Source organism: Hippocampus bargibanti, linkage group LG12 (genome assembly GCF_051943395.1).
Source record: "Hippocampus bargibanti isolate YZ-2025 linkage group LG12, ASM5194339v1, whole genome shotgun sequence".
Lineage (NCBI taxonomy): Eukaryota > Metazoa > Chordata > Actinopteri > Syngnathiformes > Syngnathidae > Hippocampus > Hippocampus bargibanti.
Window position 1 is genome coordinate 19,687,900 of NC_142745.1, and position 23,200 is coordinate 19,711,099.

At 45.1% G+C, this 23,200-nt stretch overlaps 1 protein-coding gene across 1 annotated transcript; it reads right to left on the minus strand.

The window, feature by feature from the left end:
* Positions 1-1,041: 1,041 nt before the first annotated feature.
* LOC148890835 (RNA-binding protein 38-like) lies at positions 1,042-22,041 on the minus strand. Its single transcript, XM_089009557.1, has 4 exons — positions 21,605-22,041; positions 18,316-18,439; positions 16,583-16,637; positions 1,042-3,508 (listed from the first exon to the last, which is right to left on the minus strand). Exons 1-4 carry the CDS (start codon positions 21,851-21,853, stop codon positions 3,166-3,168), a joined length of 771 nt encoding a protein of 256 aa, XP_088865683.1. The 5' UTR covers positions 21,854-22,041; the 3' UTR covers positions 1,042-3,165.
* Between the last annotated feature and the right edge of the window lie 1,159 nt (positions 22,042-23,200).

Below are 23,200 nucleotides of genomic sequence, written 5' to 3' on the forward strand. Positions count from 1 at the left end.
CAGTTCTCCTTTAAGTGAACCCCATGACCCCATCTTACCGCCAATTTCACATACCAATGATGACGCACTTGTCAAGAGTGTCAACATTCTTTTTTTGGGGGGGAGGTTGGTGGTCCCTCAAAGGACAACCGACATCACTTTTTTGTTTCCTAACTGACATCAGAAAAATGTTTTGTAGCATCTAAAATGCCCAAATCACGCAGTATGATATTTTTAGTCAAACGCAAAACACCAATAAAAATTACTTGAAGTGTCCAAAATTTGAAAAAAAAAAAGGAACCCGGAAGTGGCCATTTTCAGAAGTCCCGCCCCCTTTTTTGTGGTGTCACCCTAAGAAGTCTTGCCTTGCTGGAGAATCAAAAATATGGCTGTGTAAGTAATTAATCAGCCCGTTTCCACAGGCTGATGAATTCCTTACATGGAGCTTTGTCGCCCTCTTCTGCCTCTTTTTGGTGCAACACGAGGTTTTCAGACCAAAGAAGTACAGCAACATGCATTGACGTGATGGAAGGACTGCTACAATGTGTCTTTTTTCGGTCACCTTCAGTGACGTAACGTGAGGACTTGTCACCAACTCAAAAACAAGACTTCCGGAATATTCAGCGCGAGTCTTAAAACGTAAAATATAGCTATATGCGGTGGTATCTTTGTAAAATACGGTCACTAGAAGTCATTTGAAGCCATTTTACAAATTATGGACACAACTTGTCCGGAGACGTCGGTTGCCAAATCCAGCCCGCCACATCATTTTTTTGTGAAATTCCATGATGCTGGCTAAAATCCTAACCAAAATGTCATATTTTTGGGTGTAAACCACAATAACAGTCATTATTCTTGACTTCAGATTTGAAATCTAGTTTTACATTAATTTGTTGTACGCTCTATATGTACTATGTGGAGGGGATGAAACATTCTAACGGCTTCCCCAAATTCATAACAGCCCTCGAGAGGAAACCATAACTACAATGTGGCCCGGGGCAAAAAATGACTTTGACACCCTTGCTTTGGAGAGTAAAGGGGAACAAAATGGCGGCGCCACGCCCAAGTACAAATTCTTTATTCTCAATTTGTTGTATGGCTTTTTCTCAAAAGGACTAGAAACATCACTGGCTGACACAAGCAGAAAGTGATGTGAAATTAGGCCTCGTCCGGAGCGGCGCTGGCACAAAATGCCCCACCCCACATGGTGACAAAATCCATGCGGGCAGGTGGGCATGCGGGTGCCCGTGTGCTTCTCTGCAGGTTAATTGGCATCAGTGCTACAACTACAGTCAAGAGTAGAAAAAAAGAAAAAAACAAACACTTAAACAAAGTACCTCTTATAAATACCTAGTATATAAATAATGTCAACGTACTTGAGGACTGAAAATGTCTTGAATGCAGTGCTCGGACAAGTGGTGAGAGTGAGACAGGTAGGAGGGGGGCGGGGGGGGCAAAAGACACGAGCCGCTGGCTAGCGGATGCTAGCCGATGGCAACGCACTGCGATTGGTCATTTACCAGCCGCCTAAAACAACCAAGATCGATTGATTCAAAATGGAGACGTTACAAAAATCATCTGCACACCTGGCGAAATAAATTTGGGTGAACAGAGGGGGGGTGCAGGGGGGCAAGGGCAGACTATTCATGAAGTCCTCTTCAATAAAAAGAATAAAATGTCTTCCTGATATTGTTCAGGCAGAAAATAATGCAGCTCCATGTCTTGGATGTTGAGACAAAACATTCTGTCGTCCATTTTGGGAGCCAAAATGGCGTCCAAGGAGGGCGGTGTCCCTCTGCTCCAGCTGAGATACAAATCAAAATGTACCACAGGCGTCCACTGATTAAGCCAAGAGACATGAAAATAACAATGGTTTACAAAGAAACAATGACATCAATAAACATAATAATAAATGGCAATGGAAAGACTAATAATAATAATAATAATAATAATAATACATTTCATTTCTAAGCACCTTTCAAAACTCTCAAGGACACTTTACAGTCACAGGATAGGTTTATCTGCCGGTGAGCAGCCACATGCGCTAGCGTTCACTCATAGAAAGCTAACTAGCAAGCTAATAGATGGCTAATAGCTAGCTTGCTAGCCAGCGAGATGTCTAATAGATAGCTTGGTAGATAGCTAGCGAGCCAGCTACATAGCTGATAGATAGCAAATAGAAAATAATAATAAACAATAACAATAATAATAATAATAAAACTGTGTAAGCTCTTAGTCGTGCAGGAGTGGTCCATCGATGTTTCATCAGCCTTCATCTGTGTCCCTCCTTTCGAAGAAGTACAGATGACGGCTGAAGAAACCTTTTCATCGATGATAATAATAATAATTAATAAAGGGCAATGGTAACACCTGTGGCGTCACACGTGCGCATCGCAGCGCTGACGTGTGTACGCCTTTGAAGTGCGCCTTTCAACCCTTTGATGTGTTTCAAGTGAGCCTGACGCATTCCCACGCCGGCCAAGAGTAGCCAGCGTGGGACAGAGAGATTGGGGGAATCACGGGGCAGAATCATTCGGACTCAGACTCAGACACACACGCAACTCGCAGAGACCCGCTCAGCATCGGACGTTTCACAGCACGACTTGCTCGACTCCACGCCACGATCAAGCTCTGGGATACATCGACGTGTCACTTGTTTGGGAGATCTGACAACGAACCTACTTATGATTAATGAGAAACATCAAACTCTTTAGACGAACAATAATAATGATAGTAAAGTCTGTAGCTGGCTATTTATTAGCTATATGGCTATCTAGCTAGTTAGCTAACTGTCTAACTGGCTATCTATTAGCTATCTGTTAGCAAGCTAGCTAGATTTCTATCTATTTATAGAGTTACTTCTGGGTTGAGTGAACGCCGGCGCGTGTGGCTGCCGTTGCTCACCCACAGAAAAACTGATCATGTGACTGAAAAGTGACCTGGAGAGTTTTGAAAGGGCGATGACAAATGAAAATATTATATTATTATTACAAGCCCTTGGAAGCGACCCTGTACAGTTAAAGCGTCGCAGAAACCCCCCCACCCCACCCTGCCTCCGCCCATGAGCAACGGGGACATCCAGATACTGCGTCGAGTGAAAGAAACCCCCCCACCCCCATTTTCCTGAAAATGCCCTGAACACAGGGCGGCGGCCATTTTGCCATCCTTTTCTCGCCCCACCGCAGCTCATTGCATGCGGTCGGGCTGTATTTGCGGCTGCGGAGCGTAGTGCAGGAAGGCGGCGGCAGCGGCCGGTCCGGCGCCCGAGGGCAGGGCGGCGTGTACGCCGCTGGTCGCCGTGGCGGTAGCGGCCGGCCCTACACCGGCGGCCGGGCTTGCGGCGTAGCTGTAACCCAGGAAGCCAGCGGCGGGCGAGGCGGCGTAGGGGTATTGCTGCTCAAAGGCGGCCTGGGCGTACTGCGTGTAGGCCGCCCCGTAGTCCAGGTACGGGCTGCTGCCCGTCAGTGTCGACGGCAGCACCAGGCTGGGCTGCACGTAGGCTTGCTGGTAGAGGTAAGGCGGGGCCAACCTGCGCACAGCATGGCACAAAAAATAATCATCATAATAATCGTACATTTCATTTATAAGTGCCTTTCAAAACTCTCAAGGTCACTTTACAGGCACGGGATCGTTTTTTTTGTGGGTGAGCAGCGGCAGCCACACGTGCCAGCGTTCACTCAACCCGGAATAACTCAAATAAATAAAAAAACTAGCCAGCTTGCTATTAGAACGCTAATAATAATAATAATAATAATAATAATAGTAATACATTTCATCTATAAGCGCCTTTCAAAACTCAGTCACTTTACAGTCACAGGATCTGTTAATTTGTAGGTGAACAGCGGCAGCCACACGCGCCAGCGTTCATTCAACCCGGAATAGCTCAATTAGATAGAAAGCAAGCTAGCTAGCAAATAGATAGCAGATTGCTATCTATCTACACAGCTATCTAGATAATAGATAGATAGATCGATAGCTAACGAGCCAGCTAGATAGATAATAGATAGCTAGCCCGATAGCTAACGAGCCAGCTAGATAGCTAATAGATAGCAAATAAAGTGCTAGCTAGGTATTAGATAACCATCCAGCAAACTAGCCAGCCACTCGACAGCCAATGGATAGCCATCCAACTAGCTAGCTAGGTAATACAGGTAACATCCGACTTACGACCGAGTTCCGTTCTGACCAAAGGGTCGCAAGTCAAAATCCATTCAAAACGTTGAATAGAGACTCGGAGGCTAAATGACTCACAAACTCACTCTCTTAAAATGTTAAAAATAGGGTCTGGAGGTCGTGGTCGTAAGTACAGGAGGTCGTAAGTCGGATGTTACCTGTAAATAGCCAGCCAGCAAGATAGCTAATAGATAGCCAGACAGCTAGCTAGCTAATAGATATCTCATAGATAGCCAGCTAGCTGGATAGATAGCTAAAAGATAGCTAGCAGGTGAATAGCTTACCAGCAAGCTAGCCAACAGATAGCAAGCATCATGAAATTTCACAACTTTGATTGCGTTCAAAAAGACCAAACAGAGGCCGTTACGCCCTCATGGTCCGTGTTGACGGGAAACAAACGGTGGTGCTCGGGGACGCCAGTGCATGCAGAGGGGGGAGGGGGATGAGGGGATGTCCACTTTGAACGACAGAGTCAGCCGTTACAGGCAGCTTTTTAAGTTCAGGCACCAGCAGCGTAGTGATGGGAATTCCGGCTCTTTTCAGGGAACCGGTTCTTTTGGCTTGCTTGGCTCACTAAAAAGATCGGCTCTTTTGGCTCGCAGATGGCCCCTCAATTTTTTTTGTTGCTTAAATTAATTAACTACCCAAAAAAACCATGTACAATTATGTGAAAAACGAATGTAAAAAATACACTATATCAAATCTTTTTATTTATGGCTTGATTTATATGTGCACAGAGAGCATCCGCTAACTTTGACTTTCCCGGTTAGCCAACCACTCTGGTCTGATGATCAGCTGGCACTAATTTGCTTTTCACACAAGTAATGCTATCATACCAACTAGTAAAAGATATAATAATTGAATAATAATAACAGCATAATGCCGATGTGAAGGTTTCTTCAGCCGTCATCTGTACTTCTTTGAAGGTGTCGGACGTTTCGCTTCTTATCCAAGAGGCTTCGTCAACGAACTAAAATCTTTTGCTGGTAGTTTTAGGCCCTATATATATATCCCTACTGTCCAGACATGGCGGTGGCAGACTCTGCTATAATTGGTCCCTGCGCTCAGGTTGGGGGGAGCAGAGGACTAGTCCCTGCGGCCACACTGATTACTTCTATTGTCCTGACTGATTACTTCTATTGTCCTGCCTGAGTATGGGGTCTACGACTGGCCTGATTGCCCCATTTGATCTTGTATCACTTCATCAGCATAACTAAGCCTATGTTGCCTAAGAAATCAGTTGTAGGAACGATCCAAATTGAACCTCACCCCACCATGGCGATCTTGCTGTTTTATGAAAATAGGTTCTTTTACTCTCCTTTCAAACCATCTAACAGCATAATGTGATAACATTTGTCCACTGTACCTGTCGACACTGATCTCCAGTGACCTGCTCAAATGGCTCCAAAACAGTGCATGCGTCCTGCAGTACCTCACTGCGTGTGTCTGTAATTCTCCCATCCCGCCTCTGCCGCGGATCTTGACCAATCATGTGCGGCTTTAACCGAAGACGGGGGCGCGGAAAAGAGGCTCTTTGTTCACTTGAGAGATCCGGCTCTAAGAACCGGCTCGTTTGCCAACGACACATCACTACAGCAGAGTGTTTAAACAGCTGCCGTGCATGAACGCGCGCACCCCAGCTGCAGGTCGCTTATCAATGCTGCTGTCAGGTGCTGTACTTGCTCTTGGACAGCCGATAAAAGTTGTTTGGTGTGGGGCAGTGGTCCTCAACATTTTTTTGTAACTGTGGACCGCTCAATCCTTGACAATTATACCACAGATGAAGGGGTGGTGTTGTGTGAATCCACTGTATACTGTATTTTTTCATACAATGATACATGTCATTTATAAGCGCCTTTCAAAACTTAGTCACAGGATAAGTTTTTGTGTGGGTGAGCAGCGGCAGCCACACGCGCCAGCGTTCACTCAACACACTCATAGAAAGCCAACTCGCCAGCTAATAGATAGCTAATAGCTAGCTTGCTAGCCAGCCAGATATCTAATATATAGCTCGCTAGATAGCTAGTGAGCCAGCTACATAGCTAATAACTAGCAAATAGCTAGCTAATAAAGTCCCCTCGAGGACACTTAACAGTCACAGACAAGCATAGATACAATCCATCCATCCATTTTCTGTACCGCTTAATCCTCATTAGGGTCGCGGGGGTTGCTGGAGCCTATCTCAGCTGTCTTCGGGCACGAGGCGGGGGACACCCTGAATTGGTTGCCGGCCGATCGCAGGGCACACAAAGACATACAACAGTCACTCTCACTCACACCTAGGGACAATTTGGAGTCTTCAATCTGCCTGCCATGCATGTTTTTGGAATGTGGGAGGAAACCGGAGGACCCGGAGAAAACCCACGCGGGTCCATGGAGAACATGCAAACTCCACACAGGGAGGTCGGAGCGGGACGCGAACCGGCGACCTCTGCACTGTGAAGCCGACGTGTTAAACGGGCCGCTCTGCATAGATACAATAATAAATAAAATACAGTTATAAATAGAAACAAGAGATCAAGCTACACAGAAAACGCAATTTTAAATAGGTGGCTTTTGAGACGGGATTTGGAGGTGCTACGAATGTTGGCAGGAAGTGAGTTCCAGAGTTTGGGGGCAGAGCAGCTGAAAGCTATGTCTGAGACGGGCAGGAGGGGGCACAATGTTATTTTCGACGTAACCGAGAGTAGAATCCGGTCTTTTAAAACAAAGGTAATTTAGTTTAAAAAAACTGAAATAAATACCGGTAATTAAATTTTGTGTCCCGGTCTGCGACTCTGTATTGATTGATCCGCGGACTGGTAACGGTCTGTGGACCGGGGGTTGGGGACCAAAGGTCTCTGAAACCAAGTCCTCCATATGGAAGATGATTAGATCTAATGAGGAAGAAAAACGAGGTTGAAACCTGAAAGCGGGTGCCGAGTGATGGCATTTTCCGCCGCATTTTGTCACCATGATTGGACTGCAGAAAGGCTCAATGAAGCAAAGCTCGTGATGGCCTAAGACGTTTTCATTCCATTTGCTCACTTTTCCCCCCATGAAGAATGTCAAGTGTGCCTTGTAAAAAAAGGTTGCAGAACCCTTTTGCTTTCAAAACTTGACATTTTACTCTTTGAGTTGCTGAGCATTAAAGGAAAAAGCCAATTGGCGCTTGCTACAAATATCATTCACTGAGAAAAAAGAAGAAAAAAGCTTCCATCACATCAGTACAGCGAGGCCGCCGTGGAATCAATCGGGTAAGGCACAGGTGTCAAAGTCAAGACACGGGGGCCAAATATGGCCCGCCACATCATTTTATTCGGCTTGCGAAAACGAATCGAATTTGTGAAATTCTATGATTGCTAAAATCCGAACCCAAATTTCCAATTGCACCATGTAAACCACAACAACAGTCATTATTCTTGATTTTAAAATCTGAAAACTCGTTCTTTATTAATTTGTTGTGCGCTCTATATGCAGGGATGAGAATGACATCTCTCTCTCTCTCTCTCTCTCTCTCTCTCTCTCTCTCTCTCTCTCTCTCTCTCTCTCTCTCTCTCTCTCTCTCTCTCTCTCTCTCTCTCTCTCTCTCTCTCTCTCTCTCTCTCTCTCTCTCTCTCTCTATATATATATATATATATATATATATATATATATATTATTTCAACAAAATGTCAGAATGTATTATTTAAAATAACTTTGTGATCATACTCACCATTAATATGAATGGTTTTCTGTTCCCCATGATTGGCAAAAATCCAGCCAAACTATCGGAATTAAAGTCAACTTGCTGGGTACATACGCAAGGTTACTGCTAGATAGCCTGCACACTGCTCATTAGCTTGCACACTTGCTTTGCTTTCTGCTGCCTCTCACAGAGGTACATATATTGATGCTAACGTTAACATTCGACTGTTTCATCGATGGTATTGTTTCATTGCAAATTAGAATCTAACGCATTAGAACCTGTTCTCTCCACAAAGGCGAATCCTTCGGTCTATTCAACTTGAAGTGTAGATACCCGTCTTTTTTTTTTTTACTTGTCCGCTTATTTAAAAGGGGCGTTTACATGTTTCGACACCAAATCAAGATGATCCAATCAAAATGGTGCTTTCCGCCAACACAAGCCGAAACAGGAAATGAACAGCGAAAAAAAAAGAGTACATATTTAGTTTTATCTGGTCATTTTGGTCTGAAAAGGTCAGAAATCCGCAGATCGGCGGAAAATTCTCATCCCTGTATATGTCATATGTGGAAGGGGTTAAACATTCTAATCGCTTCCCCAAATTCATAACGGCCCCGAGTGGAAACCGTAATGACAATGTGGCCCTCGGCAAAAAAAAAGGACTTTGACACCCTTGGAGTATAAGAGATGGAAGCATGCAAGTATAGAGATGTAATCACGAGCCTGACACGCCCCCCCCCCCTCACCCATCCCCCAGTAACCACTGCAAAGGCCAAAGCATGCCATAATAGGGAAAGAGTCACACCGCAATCAGTGCAACCTCTTCACTTCATATCACTCGCACGCCAAACGGGAAAAGATAAAAAGGCACTCCAATCCGTCACAGCACACCGCACGCCACGCCACTCTCAAGCCATTCACTGGCACCTTGCGGAGAGACGAGATGGCAGGGGGTGGGACATTTGCTTCCTCGGAATAAGTCCTATATTTGGGCTGGGGGCATAAGGGCATGGGGGTCCTCTGATCGTCAGCTGCCAGAAAATTGGACACAATGAGGAATATCAAGAAAAAATACACATATGCCAACGTCAAGGTTTCAAAATCACAAAAACACACTTGATGCCGATGCGGGGGCAAAAATCTCAGAAAGAATCAAATCTGAGGAAGGGATGAAATGGATCCAAAATGGAGAACAAACTAACGACAGTGCTGTTGATACATTTGTCTATAACTGTAATACCATAGTTGACCAGGAAATGGCTGTGCTTTATTTTCTTGACATTCATTACGTTGGTTTGTTGTCACTTCCGGTACATGTTTTACTTTCCGCGCTACTTTTTAGTTTCATTTTCACTGAGAAGAAAGCGAGAATGGACATGCTTGATCGCTGTACTGTTTAGCAAGGAAAAGATAAAAAGGACGAAAATCAAATATTTCATTTCGGAGCGGAAAGCGGGCAAAGTGGTTAGTACGATTTTATTGCATACATTTTATTTCATTGATGTAAAGTCTTAGTGTTTATGTGTAAATAATAGCTATATTTTTATACTAGTTTGTAGTTCTACGGTGGTGACGTTGGTGATTCATGATGCAAGTGAAATCACATTAAAGAATTAACCATCAGTACAAACAACCGGGGTCCTCGCATGTTTCGAATGGAAGCACAGGCAGCCTCGGGACGAGAACGAGAAAATGCATGGAAAACTGAAATTTAGACTTGTTTCAACTTTGATACAAGGTTAAAATATCCCATCAATCAGGCTCCACAAATAACCCGCACGAGCCATCTGTACACTTGAAAAGCTATCAACCCAGCTAAACAGTACACAATTGATGAGGAATTAGGTAGAATTATCGCAGAGAAAGCACAGCAACTTCACTCGGATATCGTCAAGAGGCAACCTGGAACTTCATTATCCATTGATGATGTCAAGGCTAGCCACGAATTGTTCGAGAACTTTAAGCGTCATCAGAATCAGAATCAGAATACCTTTATTCGTCCCGCAATGGGGAAATTTGCAGTCCACAGCAGCAATTGAAGAGGGATGGGGTTGGGGTGGGAGTGAAAGGATAGAAAACAAGATATTCTAAGCATAACAAAATAAAAATGTCAACTGTATACTGTGCAAATGTAGATGTGCAAAAACCGTTCTATAAACAAGACTGTACATAGTGCAGAATCAAGAGATGCATTTAGATATATTGCAACAACCCATATTTACAAGTGTCCAGTTTTTTTTGTTTTTTTCACATGTGATCATTGGGAATTGTGAAGCCTGACAGCAGTCGGTAGGAACGAGCGGCGGTACCTCTCCTTCTTGCAGCGCGGGTGTAATAGTCTCTGGCTAAAGGAGCTACCCAGCGCTGTCAGGATGGGCAGGAGGGGGTGGGAGGGGCTGTCCGTCATAGCTTTTAGTTTAGCTAGCGTCCGTCTGTTGCCCACCTCCTCTAGAGAGTCCAGCGAGCAGCCCACGACAGAACTGGCCCGCTTGACAAAGCGCTCCAGTCTTTTTCTGTCCCGGGTGGTGATGCTGCCTGACCAGCAGACAATGCCATAGTGGATGGCTGATGCCACCACAGAGTCATAGAAAGTCTTTAGGAGTGACCCCTGAACTCCAAAAGACCTCAGTTTCCTGAGGAGGAAGAGGCGACTCTGTCCCTTTTTGATTAGGGCATCCGTGTTTGTTGTCCAGTCCAGTTTATTGTTGAGAGTAACACCCAGGTACTTGTAGGAGGTCACCCTCTCAATGTCCGAACCCTGGATGTTCAATGGTGCAGGAGAGGATTGTTTCCTGCAGAAGTCCACCACCAGCTCCTTGGTTTTGCCGGTGTTGATCTGGAGGTGATTCTGCTGGCACCAGTCCACAAAGTCCTTTGTCAGTCCCCTGTACTCCCTATCGTCTCCCTCTGTAATGAGGCCGACAATAGCTGAGTCGTCAGAGAACTTCTGAAGGTGGCAGGTTGGGGTGTTGTAGTTGAAGTCCGAGGTGTAGAGGGTGAAGAGGGTCTTGAGGAGTCGGGAACTGATGTCATCCGGACCTGCTGCCTTCCTCACCTTCATCCTCCTCAGTTGGTTCCTCACCTGCGCAGTTGTGACAGACAGGCAGGAACCAGGAGGCAGAGTGGCGGCTGAGGGTGTGGCAACGGTTGGGAGGGCAGATGTTGGTTGTGGAAAGCTGGTCGTGAGAGGGGGCAGGGAGGGTAAGGCCACAGTGAGAGTTGGTGCAGGTGCAGCTACAGGTGAAGTTGACGGTGGGCCGGGGGCGGCTGGCGTCTTGTCAAACCGATTGAAAAAGCGGTTGATTTCATCTGCCCAGTCCTTGTCTTTTTCGTTCAATGTCACTGGGCTTTTGTGGCCTGAGATGTTTTTCAGGCCCTTCCAGACACCAGCGACATTGCTGGCTTGCAGCTGCTCCTCCATTTTCATCCTGTAGGCCTTCTTCCCCTCTCTGATCTTCCTCCTCAGTTGGATCTGCACGGCCTTCAGTTCCTCTCTGTTGCCCGACACAAAAGCCCTTTTCTTCTCCTTCAGGAGGACTTTTATGTCGGGATTAATCCATGGTTTGTTGTTGGCAAAACACCGCACAGTCCTGGTGGGTACGGTGTTTTGTTCACAAAAGTTAATGTAGTCTGTGATGGTGTTGGTGAGTGAGTCAATGTCTTCCCCATGAATCTCAGTAAAGAGCTCCCACCTGGTTGAATCAAAACAGTCCCGCAGAGCTTCTTCAGCTTCTGTGGACCATCTTTTGATCGTGCGGGTCACAGCTGGTTGCCTCTGGACAAGGGGTTTGTACACAGGCTGGAGATAAACCATATTGTGGTCTGCTCTTCCGAGAGGGGGGAGGGGGGAGGGTTTGTATGCATCCTTGGCGTTTGAATAAAATAGGTCCAATATGTTATTGTCTCTGGTGGCACAAGTTACATACTGTGTGAATGTTGGGAGGGAGAATTTCAGGGAAATGTGATTGAAGTCCCCTGAGATGATAAACAAGGCGTTGGGGGACTGGGTTTGCAGCTTGTTTACAACAGATATGAGGGCATCGGAGGCAGCGCCGCCATTTGCCGTAGGGGGAATGTAAGTCGTCACGGCTATGACGTGTGAGAATTCCCGTGGCAGGTAATGCGGCCGAAGGCTAACGGCTAGCAGCTCGATGTCCCGAGTGCAAAGTTTTTCCTTCACCGTGATGTGCCCAGGATTGCACCATTTGTCATTCACAAATACAGCAATCCCCCCTCCTTTCTGCTTACCGCTGCCTTCATTTCTGTCCGCTCGTACGAGTTGGAAGCCCTCCAACTCTGCGTGGGCGTCCGGAGTGATTGCCGAAAGCCATGTCTCCGTGACGAGTAGCAAGCTGGCTTCCCGGTACTCCCTCTGATGTCGCGTTAGCGCCGCCAGCTCGTCCATTTTATTTGGGAGCGATCTCACGTTCCCCATGATGACGGACGGGAGAACGTGTCGGTATTTCCTCGTTCTTTTGCGGCGATCTTTCCCGGCCCGACATCCTCGTTTCCTCCTCTTCAATTCATCGGGGATGTCTGGTGCGGCGGCCGCTAGTCCGCTATTAGCCCGCCACGCTAGTAGCTGGTCTCGACTGTAAACAATGGGATTCCGCGTGCGCGTGGATTCCCCGTTCACAGGAGCGATGAAAAAGTAAAAAATAACGGCGATGAGCAAAAGAAAAGATGCCCATCTCCTCTCCGTAGGTTTATGGAACGAGATTAGGCAAAACAAAAACGGAAAAGTAAAGAAGTGAAAAAGTAGACAAGAAAGGGAAAGAGCTGCTGTGGAGGCAGCCACACAGGGGGGCGCCATCTTGAGGTCATACAGGGATTCATAGTGTCATTCGTCCTGGTGAGCCAGCCAGTTCTGACGATAAAGCTGCCGAAGCTTACAAGGAATCATTCCTCAAGATGGTGGAAGAAGAAGGCTACGTTCCTCATCAATTGTTTAATGCTGATGAAACCGGCCACTCCATTCCATCAAGCCATCAACAACCATCACAAAGGTAAATAAAACAACTTTATTATACAGTAAAGTTTATTTTTTTAATTACAATACAATATCACATTTTTATTATGCATAAAAGAAGGTATATTTTGTGTAGTTTTAAGGCTTAGAAAATTAGAAAGTAGAAAAGTATGTTTTATGGGAACCTACACGGGAACTGATTATTCTCATTTTAATGGTTTTCTATGGGAAATTAATGTTTGGGATACACACTTCGCCTTACACACTCTGTCTGGGAACCAATTAAGTTCGTAAGCCAAGGTATCACTGTACCTTACGATGGAATGCGGAGGATAAGACCGCACAAAAGCAACCAGTTCATTCAGACAATGCGGAGGCGTGAGCTTTCATTTTAACTTTTATCGAAAGAGAAAAGCAGCGAGAGGATGCCGGAGGGGTCGGCACAGAACCCGAGCCGGTGACAGGCCAAGGTGGACACGGGCCAGAATATCCGAGGTCGGACGCTTTTGTGCTGATGGCGAGCCAGCCATTTTGACACAATGGCCGCTGTGGGGGGAGCTTTCCTGACGCATACTCCAAGTATCACAAATACGGGCGGGAAAGGTCCAAAGGCTGCCTCACTTATAGGCAGGTCTAAAAGAATCTTTACGGGAAATTAAAAACGCTGAGGCGCCGTTCAACCAAGAAGGAATACAGGTAACATCCGACTTACGACCAGCTCCACTTACGACCTCCTGTACTTACAACCACGACCTCCATTTTAAGGCCGGCAACGTGTTCGACAATTTTGGCCAGCCAGCAAGCATCTCACTCTCGCACAGCAATCGATTTTGTGATGTCACCAGAGGGGGGAGTTTGCGAGTCATTTAGCCTCCGAGTCTCTATTCAACATTTTCAATGAATTTCAACTTACAACCATTTTGACTTACGACTGTTTGGTCGGAACGGAACTCGGTCGTAAGTCGGATGTTACCTGTATTTGATGTCTGTTCGTTTTTGCCTTTAACGCGTGAAAAAAAAAACAGAATAAACAATAAAAGCAAACCTCATTCCTCGCTTTGGTTAGCAAACCAGCCCCCACCTTATCTCCCACACAAAGCGTGTGAAATTTCTCTCTGGTCATAGCTAGGCAAGTGACTGAAAAAATAAATACAGTGATACCTCGGTTTACAAACCCCCTGGCTTACAAACTTTTCGGTTTACGAACGTTTAATTTATGAACATTTTACCTTGGCATACGAACTATTTTTCGGGATACACACGGAGCTGCCACAATGAGTGGTGTGTCGTTCGCGAACAAGCCCGTTCTTCTAACAAGAAAATGGCAGCTGGCTTGTTTTGGTCCTCTATACCCCTCCCCCGATCGTCGGTTAAAGCCACATGATTGGAGCAATGAGGGGAGGTGGTTTAAACATGAAAGAGACAGGCAGACGACAGAGAGAGCGTGACAAAATGGATAGAAAACAGTGAAATTTTGACTTGTTTCAACTTTGATAGTTAAAAGGCAGAGTGTAGCCTGCAAGGTTAACATTCCCATCAATCAGGCTCCACAAATAACCCGCACAAGCACACTTGATGCAAAAAGCTATCAACCCAGCTAAACAGAACACAATTGATGAAGAACTAGGTAAACTTATCGCAGAGAAAGCACCTATTAAGGCTTAGAAAATTAGAAAGTAGAAAACTATGTTTAATGGGGACCTGGGAATGGATTATTCTCATTTTAATGGTTTCCTATGGGAAATTAATTTTTGGGATACACACTTTTCACCTTACACACTGTCTGGGAACCAATTAACTTCATAAGCCAAGGTATCACTGTAACATATTTTCCGGTTTATACGGCGCACCGACCGGCATATAAGGCGCAGAGGGTCATCCTTTTAAGAAAAGCAAGGCTTTTGGGTGCAACTTATAAACAGGAACTACTCTCATTTAAATACAAAGAATACACTTCTAGAAATGAAAAGAAAGTGTGAGCAAATGTGGTGGGACTTGTGGTTATGAAAACAACGACACTTGCCTAAACTCCTCTGATCCTCACAGTCCAAAGCATCTGCTGACCACAGCCATAACACACATACACACACGCACACACACACACACACACACACACACACACACACACACACACACAGCGTATCCAACGCTTCAATTTCTGCTTATGATCCCACTTGAGCTCGCCATATGTTGTCAAGGAGGGGAGAAGAGGCTGAAAGAAAAGCCACTTGTCGGCCGCGCGTCTTAGGGAGGCCCGCGTCTGTCACTCAACATCTCCGAGACTCGGGGGTCCGCAGGACAGGTGCTTGGTGTGGCCTCCCCCCCCCGGGGTGGTGGCTTTGGGTGATTAAAAAGGCCGTAACGGGAGCCGGCACCTGCCGCCGACGTACCTAAAAACCGCACATTTCCTAACCCCGGGGGGGCTTTTGGTGTAGACCGCCATCGCCATGGTAACGGAAGTAGGGACACGAGACTCCAGAACAAGATGGGGCATATTCCCGACGGGTCATTAATACCCAATGTGGGTTGATTTCATGGTACATGAATAGACAATCACCGCCGTTTGAAGACTGGGGGATCGTTTGTTGGGTGGGTGGTATATAATTATTGTCACACACTACAGACACTCCCCAACTTACAAACATTATTGCGAGTATAGGATTGATGGAGGTTAGACAGAATAGAAGTTATCATATTTTATCATGCGGCTATATGCTTAGTGAACATGTGTGACTAGAATACACAATGGAAGCACAGAGAAACCTGGGGTCAATCTGAGGTAATCAGACACAGCCTGTTAACCTGTCATGTTCATCTAGGAGATCTGGCTTTGAACAGAATTTAGGACTTGAGAAATTCCTTCAAAGGATTAATTTAGGACTTGAAACTGCCTCACAGGAAGAGCAACAGTAGGTGTGAATTTATTTTACGACTGTTAGAGCATCTGTGTTTTATACATCCCCATTCAGTGTTTGACTTAAAGGACAACCGACACCCTTTTTTGGTTTCCTAACTGACATCAGAAAACCGTTTTAGTAGTCTTGGTACAACACACAACGATTCACCATTGCGTTATTTATGTATTTGCCTTCTAATTTTGCCATCAACACGGATCAACACAAAGTTTTCAGACCAAACAAAGAACCCGAAATGCATTGTGTGTCGCTTTCTCGGTCAGGGGCGTTCCAGACCTGACGTCAGGCATTGTCATCAACCTGAAAAGAAGACTTTCTGAATATTCAGCGAGAGTCTTAAAACGCAAAAATATAGCTATATGTGGCGGAATCTTTGTAAAATGCGCTCGGTCGAAGTCATTTGAAATGATTTTATAAATTATGGACGCAACTTGTTCGAAGGTGTCGGTTGTCCTTTAAACATACATGCCATCCAAAATATAGCACTGAAGCAACTTACGACAAAATTCACCTTACGAACGACCGCTCAAAACGTATCTCGTTCGTAAGTTGGGAAGCGTCTGTATTCTGGGTCCGCTTGCGGCGGCCGAGTCGACAAGCTTGTGACAAAACTTTGACGAGTCAGTCACGCGCGTACCTCCCCAATGCCCGCCGATTCCCGCCGAGGTGTGAGCGATCCCCCCCCCCCCGGCCTAGAAATTTCAAGTATGCTAATGCGCTCCCCTCTCCGGAGTTGCAAGCAAGTTCACAAACTGACAGATACTTCCCAGAGGGCCCCGTTTGTCCAAGAAACGACGACGGCCTCGTGCCACTGCACAAAAGCCTTTAACACAAGACCCCCACGCACGTAGGCAGCAAGCGCCCCCGCCCACTTTCACTTACCCATACTGCCTTTGGATGAATGCCGGGTGAATGGGCTGAACTCCGATGGATATGCCTGCAAGATACGAGGTGGACGGTCAGCCATTAGCATTTGCAGAGGAGGACCGGAGAACAATACACAGAGAAGACGGCGAGACAGAGCAGGGGCCTGTTCGTCTCTGCGGCCGCAAAACAATGCGCCATACAGTCGCATCGCTGCAATGTTGCCCATTTTCAAGTGAGCGCTTTTCCACGGAAAGGGCTGTCTGTCTCTCATTGTGGAAAGAAAATATGGGCCGCCATCGGTACCAAGCAGAGAAATCGGGACATGATGTAATAATAATAATAATAATAATACATGACATTTTAAAGGACAACCGACACCTCTGCATAAGTTGCGTCCATAATTTGTAAAATCACTTCAAATGACTCCGACTGAGCGCATTTTACAAAGATTCCTCCACATATAGCTATATTTTTGCGTTTTAAGACTCTCGCTGAATATTCAGAAAGTCTTCTTTTCAGGTTGATGACAATGCCTGACGTCAGGTCTGGAACGCCCCTGACCGAGAAAGCGACACACAATGCATTTCGGGTTCTTTGTTTGGTGTGAAAACTTCGTGTTGATGGCAAAATTAGAAGGAAAATACATAAATAACGCAATGGTGAATCATTGTGTGTTGTACCAAGACTACTACAGTAAAGTCTCGTTATATCGATATCGGTTATATCGATAGTACTGCTTATTACGATACTATTTCTATGAACGCAAGGAGAAAATTTACATGCCGCAGGATCGGATATATCGATAGTCCGGTTATATCGATATTTGTTCAGACTCCCGAGAATATCGATATAACGAGACTTTACTGCGTGTTTTGGGTATTTTAGCTGCTATAAAAGTTTTTTCTGATGTCAGTTAGGAAACAAAAAAATGGTGTCGGTTGTCCTTTAAGCGCCTTTCAAAGCTCTAAAGGACACTTTACAGTCACAGACAAGCAAAGGTACTATAAGAAATAAAATACAATCACAAACAGAATACCATATAATATAAATATATATAATATAAATGACCACGCAGTCGATGAGAAGACCAGAAGCAAAACCTGGTCAGGGGAGCAGATTTCATTCAGAGCTGATAATCGCCATCCAATTTGAGCTCATTCAAGTGGAAACGTTTAGACACGGAGCCTTTCCATTCCTTTTCTTAATAATAATAATAATAATAATAATAATAATAATAATAATACATTTCATTTATAAGTGCCTTTCAAAACTCTCAAGGTCACTTTACAGTCACAGGCTACGTTTTTCTGTGAGTGAGGAGCGGCAGCCACATGTGCCAGCGTTCACTCAACCCGGAATAACTCAAATAAACAAAAAAAACTAGCTAGCTAGCTATGAGATAGCTAATAGATAGCCATCTAGCCAGCTAGCTAGCCACTAGACAGTCAATAGATAGCTATAGTTAATGTATTATTATTATAAGTAGCTATCTCTTAGCTAGCTAGCTTTCTATCCATTCGAGTTACTTCCGGATTGAGTGAACGCTGGCGCGTGTGGCTGCCGCTGCTCACCCACAGAAAAACTGATCCTGTGACTGTAAAGTGACCTTGAAAGTTTTCCCTCGTCGTTCATAAACAAGTATGACGAATATTTGGCAAATATTGGCGTGCGAGAGAGTGAGGAATACTTTGCAATGTACAACTCGCACAAGAACTACGTTCACCAAAAAAAGAACAAACACATCCCACCTGTTTGGATGCTGCGAGGTTTGGCACCAAGGTAGGCCAGGTTGACGTTGGCCTTTCTACCGTCGATGATGGGGTTGGGATCCTTGCAGGCTCTCTCAGCTGACCCCCGGTCCGTCATCGTGACCTGACGAGCGACATTGTAAACGGTAACAATCACTTGGTTGAATTTGTGGTCTGTTATCAAATAAATAAATAAATTTCATAAATAAATAAATGCACAAATAAATAAATAAAACGATACCATAAAATAAATAATAAAATACAACAATAAAATGAATAAATAAAAAAATACTAAAATAATACGCACAGTATAATTAAATAATTACACAGTTAAATAATAACAATACCATAAAATAAACAATAAAATAAAACAATGAAATAATAAAATAAAAAAACTAAAATAATATGCACAGTACAAATAAATAAATACGATACCATAAAATAAGTACTAAAATAAAATAAAAGAATAAAAAAATAAAAGAATACTTACATAATATGCACAGTATAAACAAACAAACAAATAAATAAATAAATACCGATACCATAAAATAAATAATAAAATAAAACAAAAACATTAAAAATACAAAAATAATATGCGCAGTATAAATAAATAAATATAATAAATAAATAAAACCTGTCTTTTGGTGGGCTAAAAATGGTCATTTAAGCTGGAACAACTTTACAATATAAAGTGATGGCAATAATGTGATCACAACAAAGCAAGCCAGTCGCTTGCCCCAAATCAACTTGCCAAGTTGTTTTTTTTACAAAACGTTCCCTTCATTCTTTGGCCAAATTGCCCCAACAAAAATTACCTAATGCACTGTCGTTTTTTTCCACTTCACAGTGTATAAACTGAGGACCACGCTTATATATAAAGGTTACATCAGACCTACGACCAGGTTACGTTCTGACTAAACGGTCGTAAGTCAAAATGATCGTAAGTCGAAATTCATTCAAAATGTTGAATAGAGACTCTGAGTCGTAAGTCGAGTCAGTCGTATATCGGACGTTACCAGTATCTGGAAGCTGACATGTTGCCTTGTCCAAAATCTTCCTTTGAGAAAACAAACAACCCAAATCCCACGGCCGTTTGTTTGTTCTCATACACAATAGCAATGTGATTAGGTTTGTATTCATGGTTATCTCTGCCATGTTTTATTTAATTTTTTTAAGTGTAAAAGTGTCTCCATGGTATTACAACAAAGATGTCCACTCTGTCCTCTCAAATATCACAGAGGGTATCCTTTAAGTTTAAAGACACATTTGTGTGCTGTGAAAAATGGTGTGTGCAATTTACTGTTATTGTATTTTATCAAGTGGCTGCGTTCAGAGAATGGATTCAAATATGCTGTTTTTAGTTGCTGTACAGTATAGTCGACTAAAAATTGGACCCAGATCCTTTTACTTAATGGAGGCACTTGATTAAATTAAACGGAGTCAATTCAAAATTTTCCACCGGAATAAAGAATCGAAGCAAATTTACGTTGGACATGAGATTTGAACCCTGACGTTTCTGACCCTCTGCTGAAAGGACACTTTGAATCCCTCTTCGTTCGTCAGGAACTGCTTTGGCTAGCTACCTAGGTAGCTAGCTATTTGCTATATATTAGCTATCTTGCTGGCTGGCAATCTATGAGCTATCTAGGTGGCTGTCTATTAGCTTAATAGCTATCTAGCTAGCTGACTATTTGCTGAATAGCTATATATCTATCTAGGTAGCTATCTATTAGCTCGCTTGTTTTTTATCTGAGTTACTTCCGAGTTGAGTGAACGCACCGAAAGAAAAACTTATCCTGTGGCTGTAAAGTGACCTTGAGAGTTTTGAAAGGCGCTTATAAATTGAATGTATTATTATTATTGTTGTTGTTATTATTACAAACAAAGTCGACGCTTATTTCCCTACGGCGGCGGCAGCGGCACGCCTGTCAAAATATGAATGGAAGCGGGGTCGCCCCCACTCCCTCCTCTCTCACTCATGGCATTAGACGAACCCGCTCGCCCGTTTCGGTTCTGCCGACTCGATTCGGTGGCTTCGGTCAACTCAGCGAGTGGTGAAAAGTGCATTCGAATGAACGGAGGCCACTGCCATTGTTGTTTCTGGAGACAGGCAGGAGGGCATTTTCGACAACAGCAAGGTGAGCAACCCTCCCAACGTCTGGAACGAGGCTTTGTTGACACTCTGGAGCCTCACTGCGGGGGTCCCACTAATTCCCAATCCGACACGTGTTTGGATAAAAGGTGAACTCGGCTTGAGGGCAGCCCCCCTCCCCGTCGCCCCCCTCCCCCGACCAAAGCGAGCCGTTTGTCGGTCAACTAAACGTGCGCGCGGGTGACAGAAGGCGGCACATCCACCCGAACGAGCCTGTTGGACAAGTCTCACCGGTCCCCGCACTTCAACCGTTAGCAACAAGACTAGCAGGGCAGTTTTCGCCAGTTTGGTAACTGACGTGTAAACAACGAGCAATTGTCTCTCACACCGCCTGTAAACATACGGCGCGCGAGTGCGTACGGGCGCGCGCAAAACACTTTTCCATTCCTTCTTTGGCCCGACCAAACTAGCGCCGATGGGTAGTTCCACAGTTCTGGTAAATATTTGCATTGCTCACACGGCTTCTGTGCTTTGTGTCAAAGGGATAACGAAAGGCCGGTTTGATCTAGCAGGCGGGCGAGATAAGTCACCTATTAATTAGCGAGGCCCCAGAGAAGGCAACAAAACACTTTTTTGGTTCTCTGCCCTTTTTAAGCAATCCCACAGTGACTTATGAACGCGTGACGTTTTCGGGAGGCGAGTTAGTGCAAAACAAACATTCACGCGATAAAGACTTTAATTCTCTTCTCCAAAGCGGCCAAGTTGTGTCGTAAATCATGTGAGCAATGCGGGCGCTTCCGTCTGTGACAATGGAGGGCAACGCCGCGCAAGGTCAATCTTCTCCCGTCGCCGCTGCTCCATAGAAAGGAACGAGGGGGCTGCACTTAAGCCCCCCAACCGGCTTGTTCGGGGCTGAGTTTGGGGGGGGGGGTCTAGGGGGCGGACACGTGTGGAAATATAATCTACTTAGTTAACTTGTGTGATCCTCATCCTGGCGAGGATGGAAAGACACTCCAGTTCCGCAAGCGGGGCATAAAGTCGACTTGCGTGGCACAAGGACGAACGTGTTCACGCGGAAAGGCACTAATAAAAGATCCAACAGTATTTGGACGGCAAAAAACAAACGCGTGAAAGTGTGTGGGCGGCACGTGGACTGTTTTCCTTCACGGCGACTCGTCGTATCTCGTTCGTACTTACGAAGCCGTATCCTCGGGACTTGCCAGTCTGCCTGTCGGTGATCACCACGGCCTCGTCGATGTCCCCAAAGGCCTCGAAGTACTTTCGCAGCGAGGCGTCGTTGGTGTGGTAGGGCAGGCCGCCGACGAAGATTTTGGTAAAAGTGGTGTCCTTCTGGAGCGCCGCGGGGTGCTGCATGGCTTCCAGGGCTCCGTTCATAAACTGATGCAGAAGCATTGGCGAGCCGGCCAAACCTCCGGAGGCGCACATCGGCCGAATTGACTTCGCTCCGCTTCAACGGCGGCCCGGCATTCGTCAAAACCTTTTCGGGCGAGCGACGGCACACACACTCGACGTGCCTCGCTCGGGGAAAACCACCTCCAAGCGACGTTCTCGCTGATTTAAAAACGGGCGAGATCCGTCGTTCGCGTGCTCAATTCGTTGCCAGCGATTGGAGGCGAGAGCTGAATTTGTTTTTATATGGCGGAGACGTGGCCCCGCCCCCGAACAACTCTTAGCCAATCACGTTAGCGTCTGCGTGCCAACTCCACCCAGTTTCCGCCTCACGTCGTCCCGCCCACTCGGAACCCCCACTGCACCTGCCTTTGTCCTTCAGACTGGTCTCAGCTGACCCCCCCACACGGTGCCTTGACCCATTCTCCGTGAGGAAGTTACCATGCCCACGCCCCCCCCAAAAAACATTGAAGTTTAAAGTCACCTTCAAAAAACAAAAAGATATAGTTTTGTGAATGCAAAGAATGTTAGAATTACAAAAGGCCTTTTCAAAACAACGATAAGTTGTGAAGGGCCATATTCAGTCTCTTAGAGGACAACCGACGTCTTCAGACAAGTTGTGTCCATAATTTGTAAAATGGCTTCAAATGACTTCTACTGAGTGTATTTTACAAATATTCCACGGCATTAAGCTATATTTTACGTTTTAAGACCCTCACTAAATATTCCGGAAGTCTTGTTTTTAAGTTGGTGACGAGTCCGTACGTGACGTCACTGAAGGAACGCCCCTGACCGAAAAAAAAGGGACACATTGTAGCAGTCCTTCCATCACGTCAATGCATTTTGCTGTGCTTGTTTGGTCTGAAAACGTCATGTTGCACCAAAAAGAGCCAGAAGAGGGCGACCAAGCTCCATATAAGGAATTTATCAGCCTGTGGAAACGGGCTGATTAATTCCTCACAGAGAGCTTGGTCGCCATTTTCTGCCTCTTTTCTGGGACGCTACATTGCAGTCCAGATGCCTCAAAATGACACGGAAGGACTTCTTTAATCAATTGCAAACAGGTATGCTTTCCTCTTCAGAACTATTTGAATCATATTCATAACTGGATGTGTAACAAGAAAGCATATTCTCCGAATCTGAAGCCAATGTTTTGATTCTCCAGCAATGCAAGACGTCTTGGCGTGACGTCACGAAGTGGGGGCGGGACTTTCTAAAATTGCCCAATTCACAGCTAATTTTTTGCAGATTTTGGATACTTTAAGTCATTTTTATTGGTGTTTTGCATTTGAACAAAAATACCATACTGCATGTTTTAGTTGCATGTTTTAGATAAAGAAATAAAAAAGTGATGTCGGTTGTCCTTTAAGGGACAACCGACAC

Bases quoted from the DNA above. Each gene is read 5' to 3' on its own strand.
- LOC148890835 (XM_089009557.1), bottom strand. From the start codon at position 21,853: ATGTGCGCCTCCGGAGGTTTGGCCGGCTCGCCAATGCTTCTGCATCAG. The intron at 18,440-21,604 runs GTAAGTACGAAC...GTCGCTCGTCAG, and splicing joins AGTCCCGAGGATACGGCTTC to GTCACGATGACGGACCGGGG. The intron at 16,638-18,315 runs GTGGGATGTGTT...CGTATCTTGCAG, and splicing joins ACCTCGCAGCATCCAAACAG to GCATATCCATCGGAGTTCAG.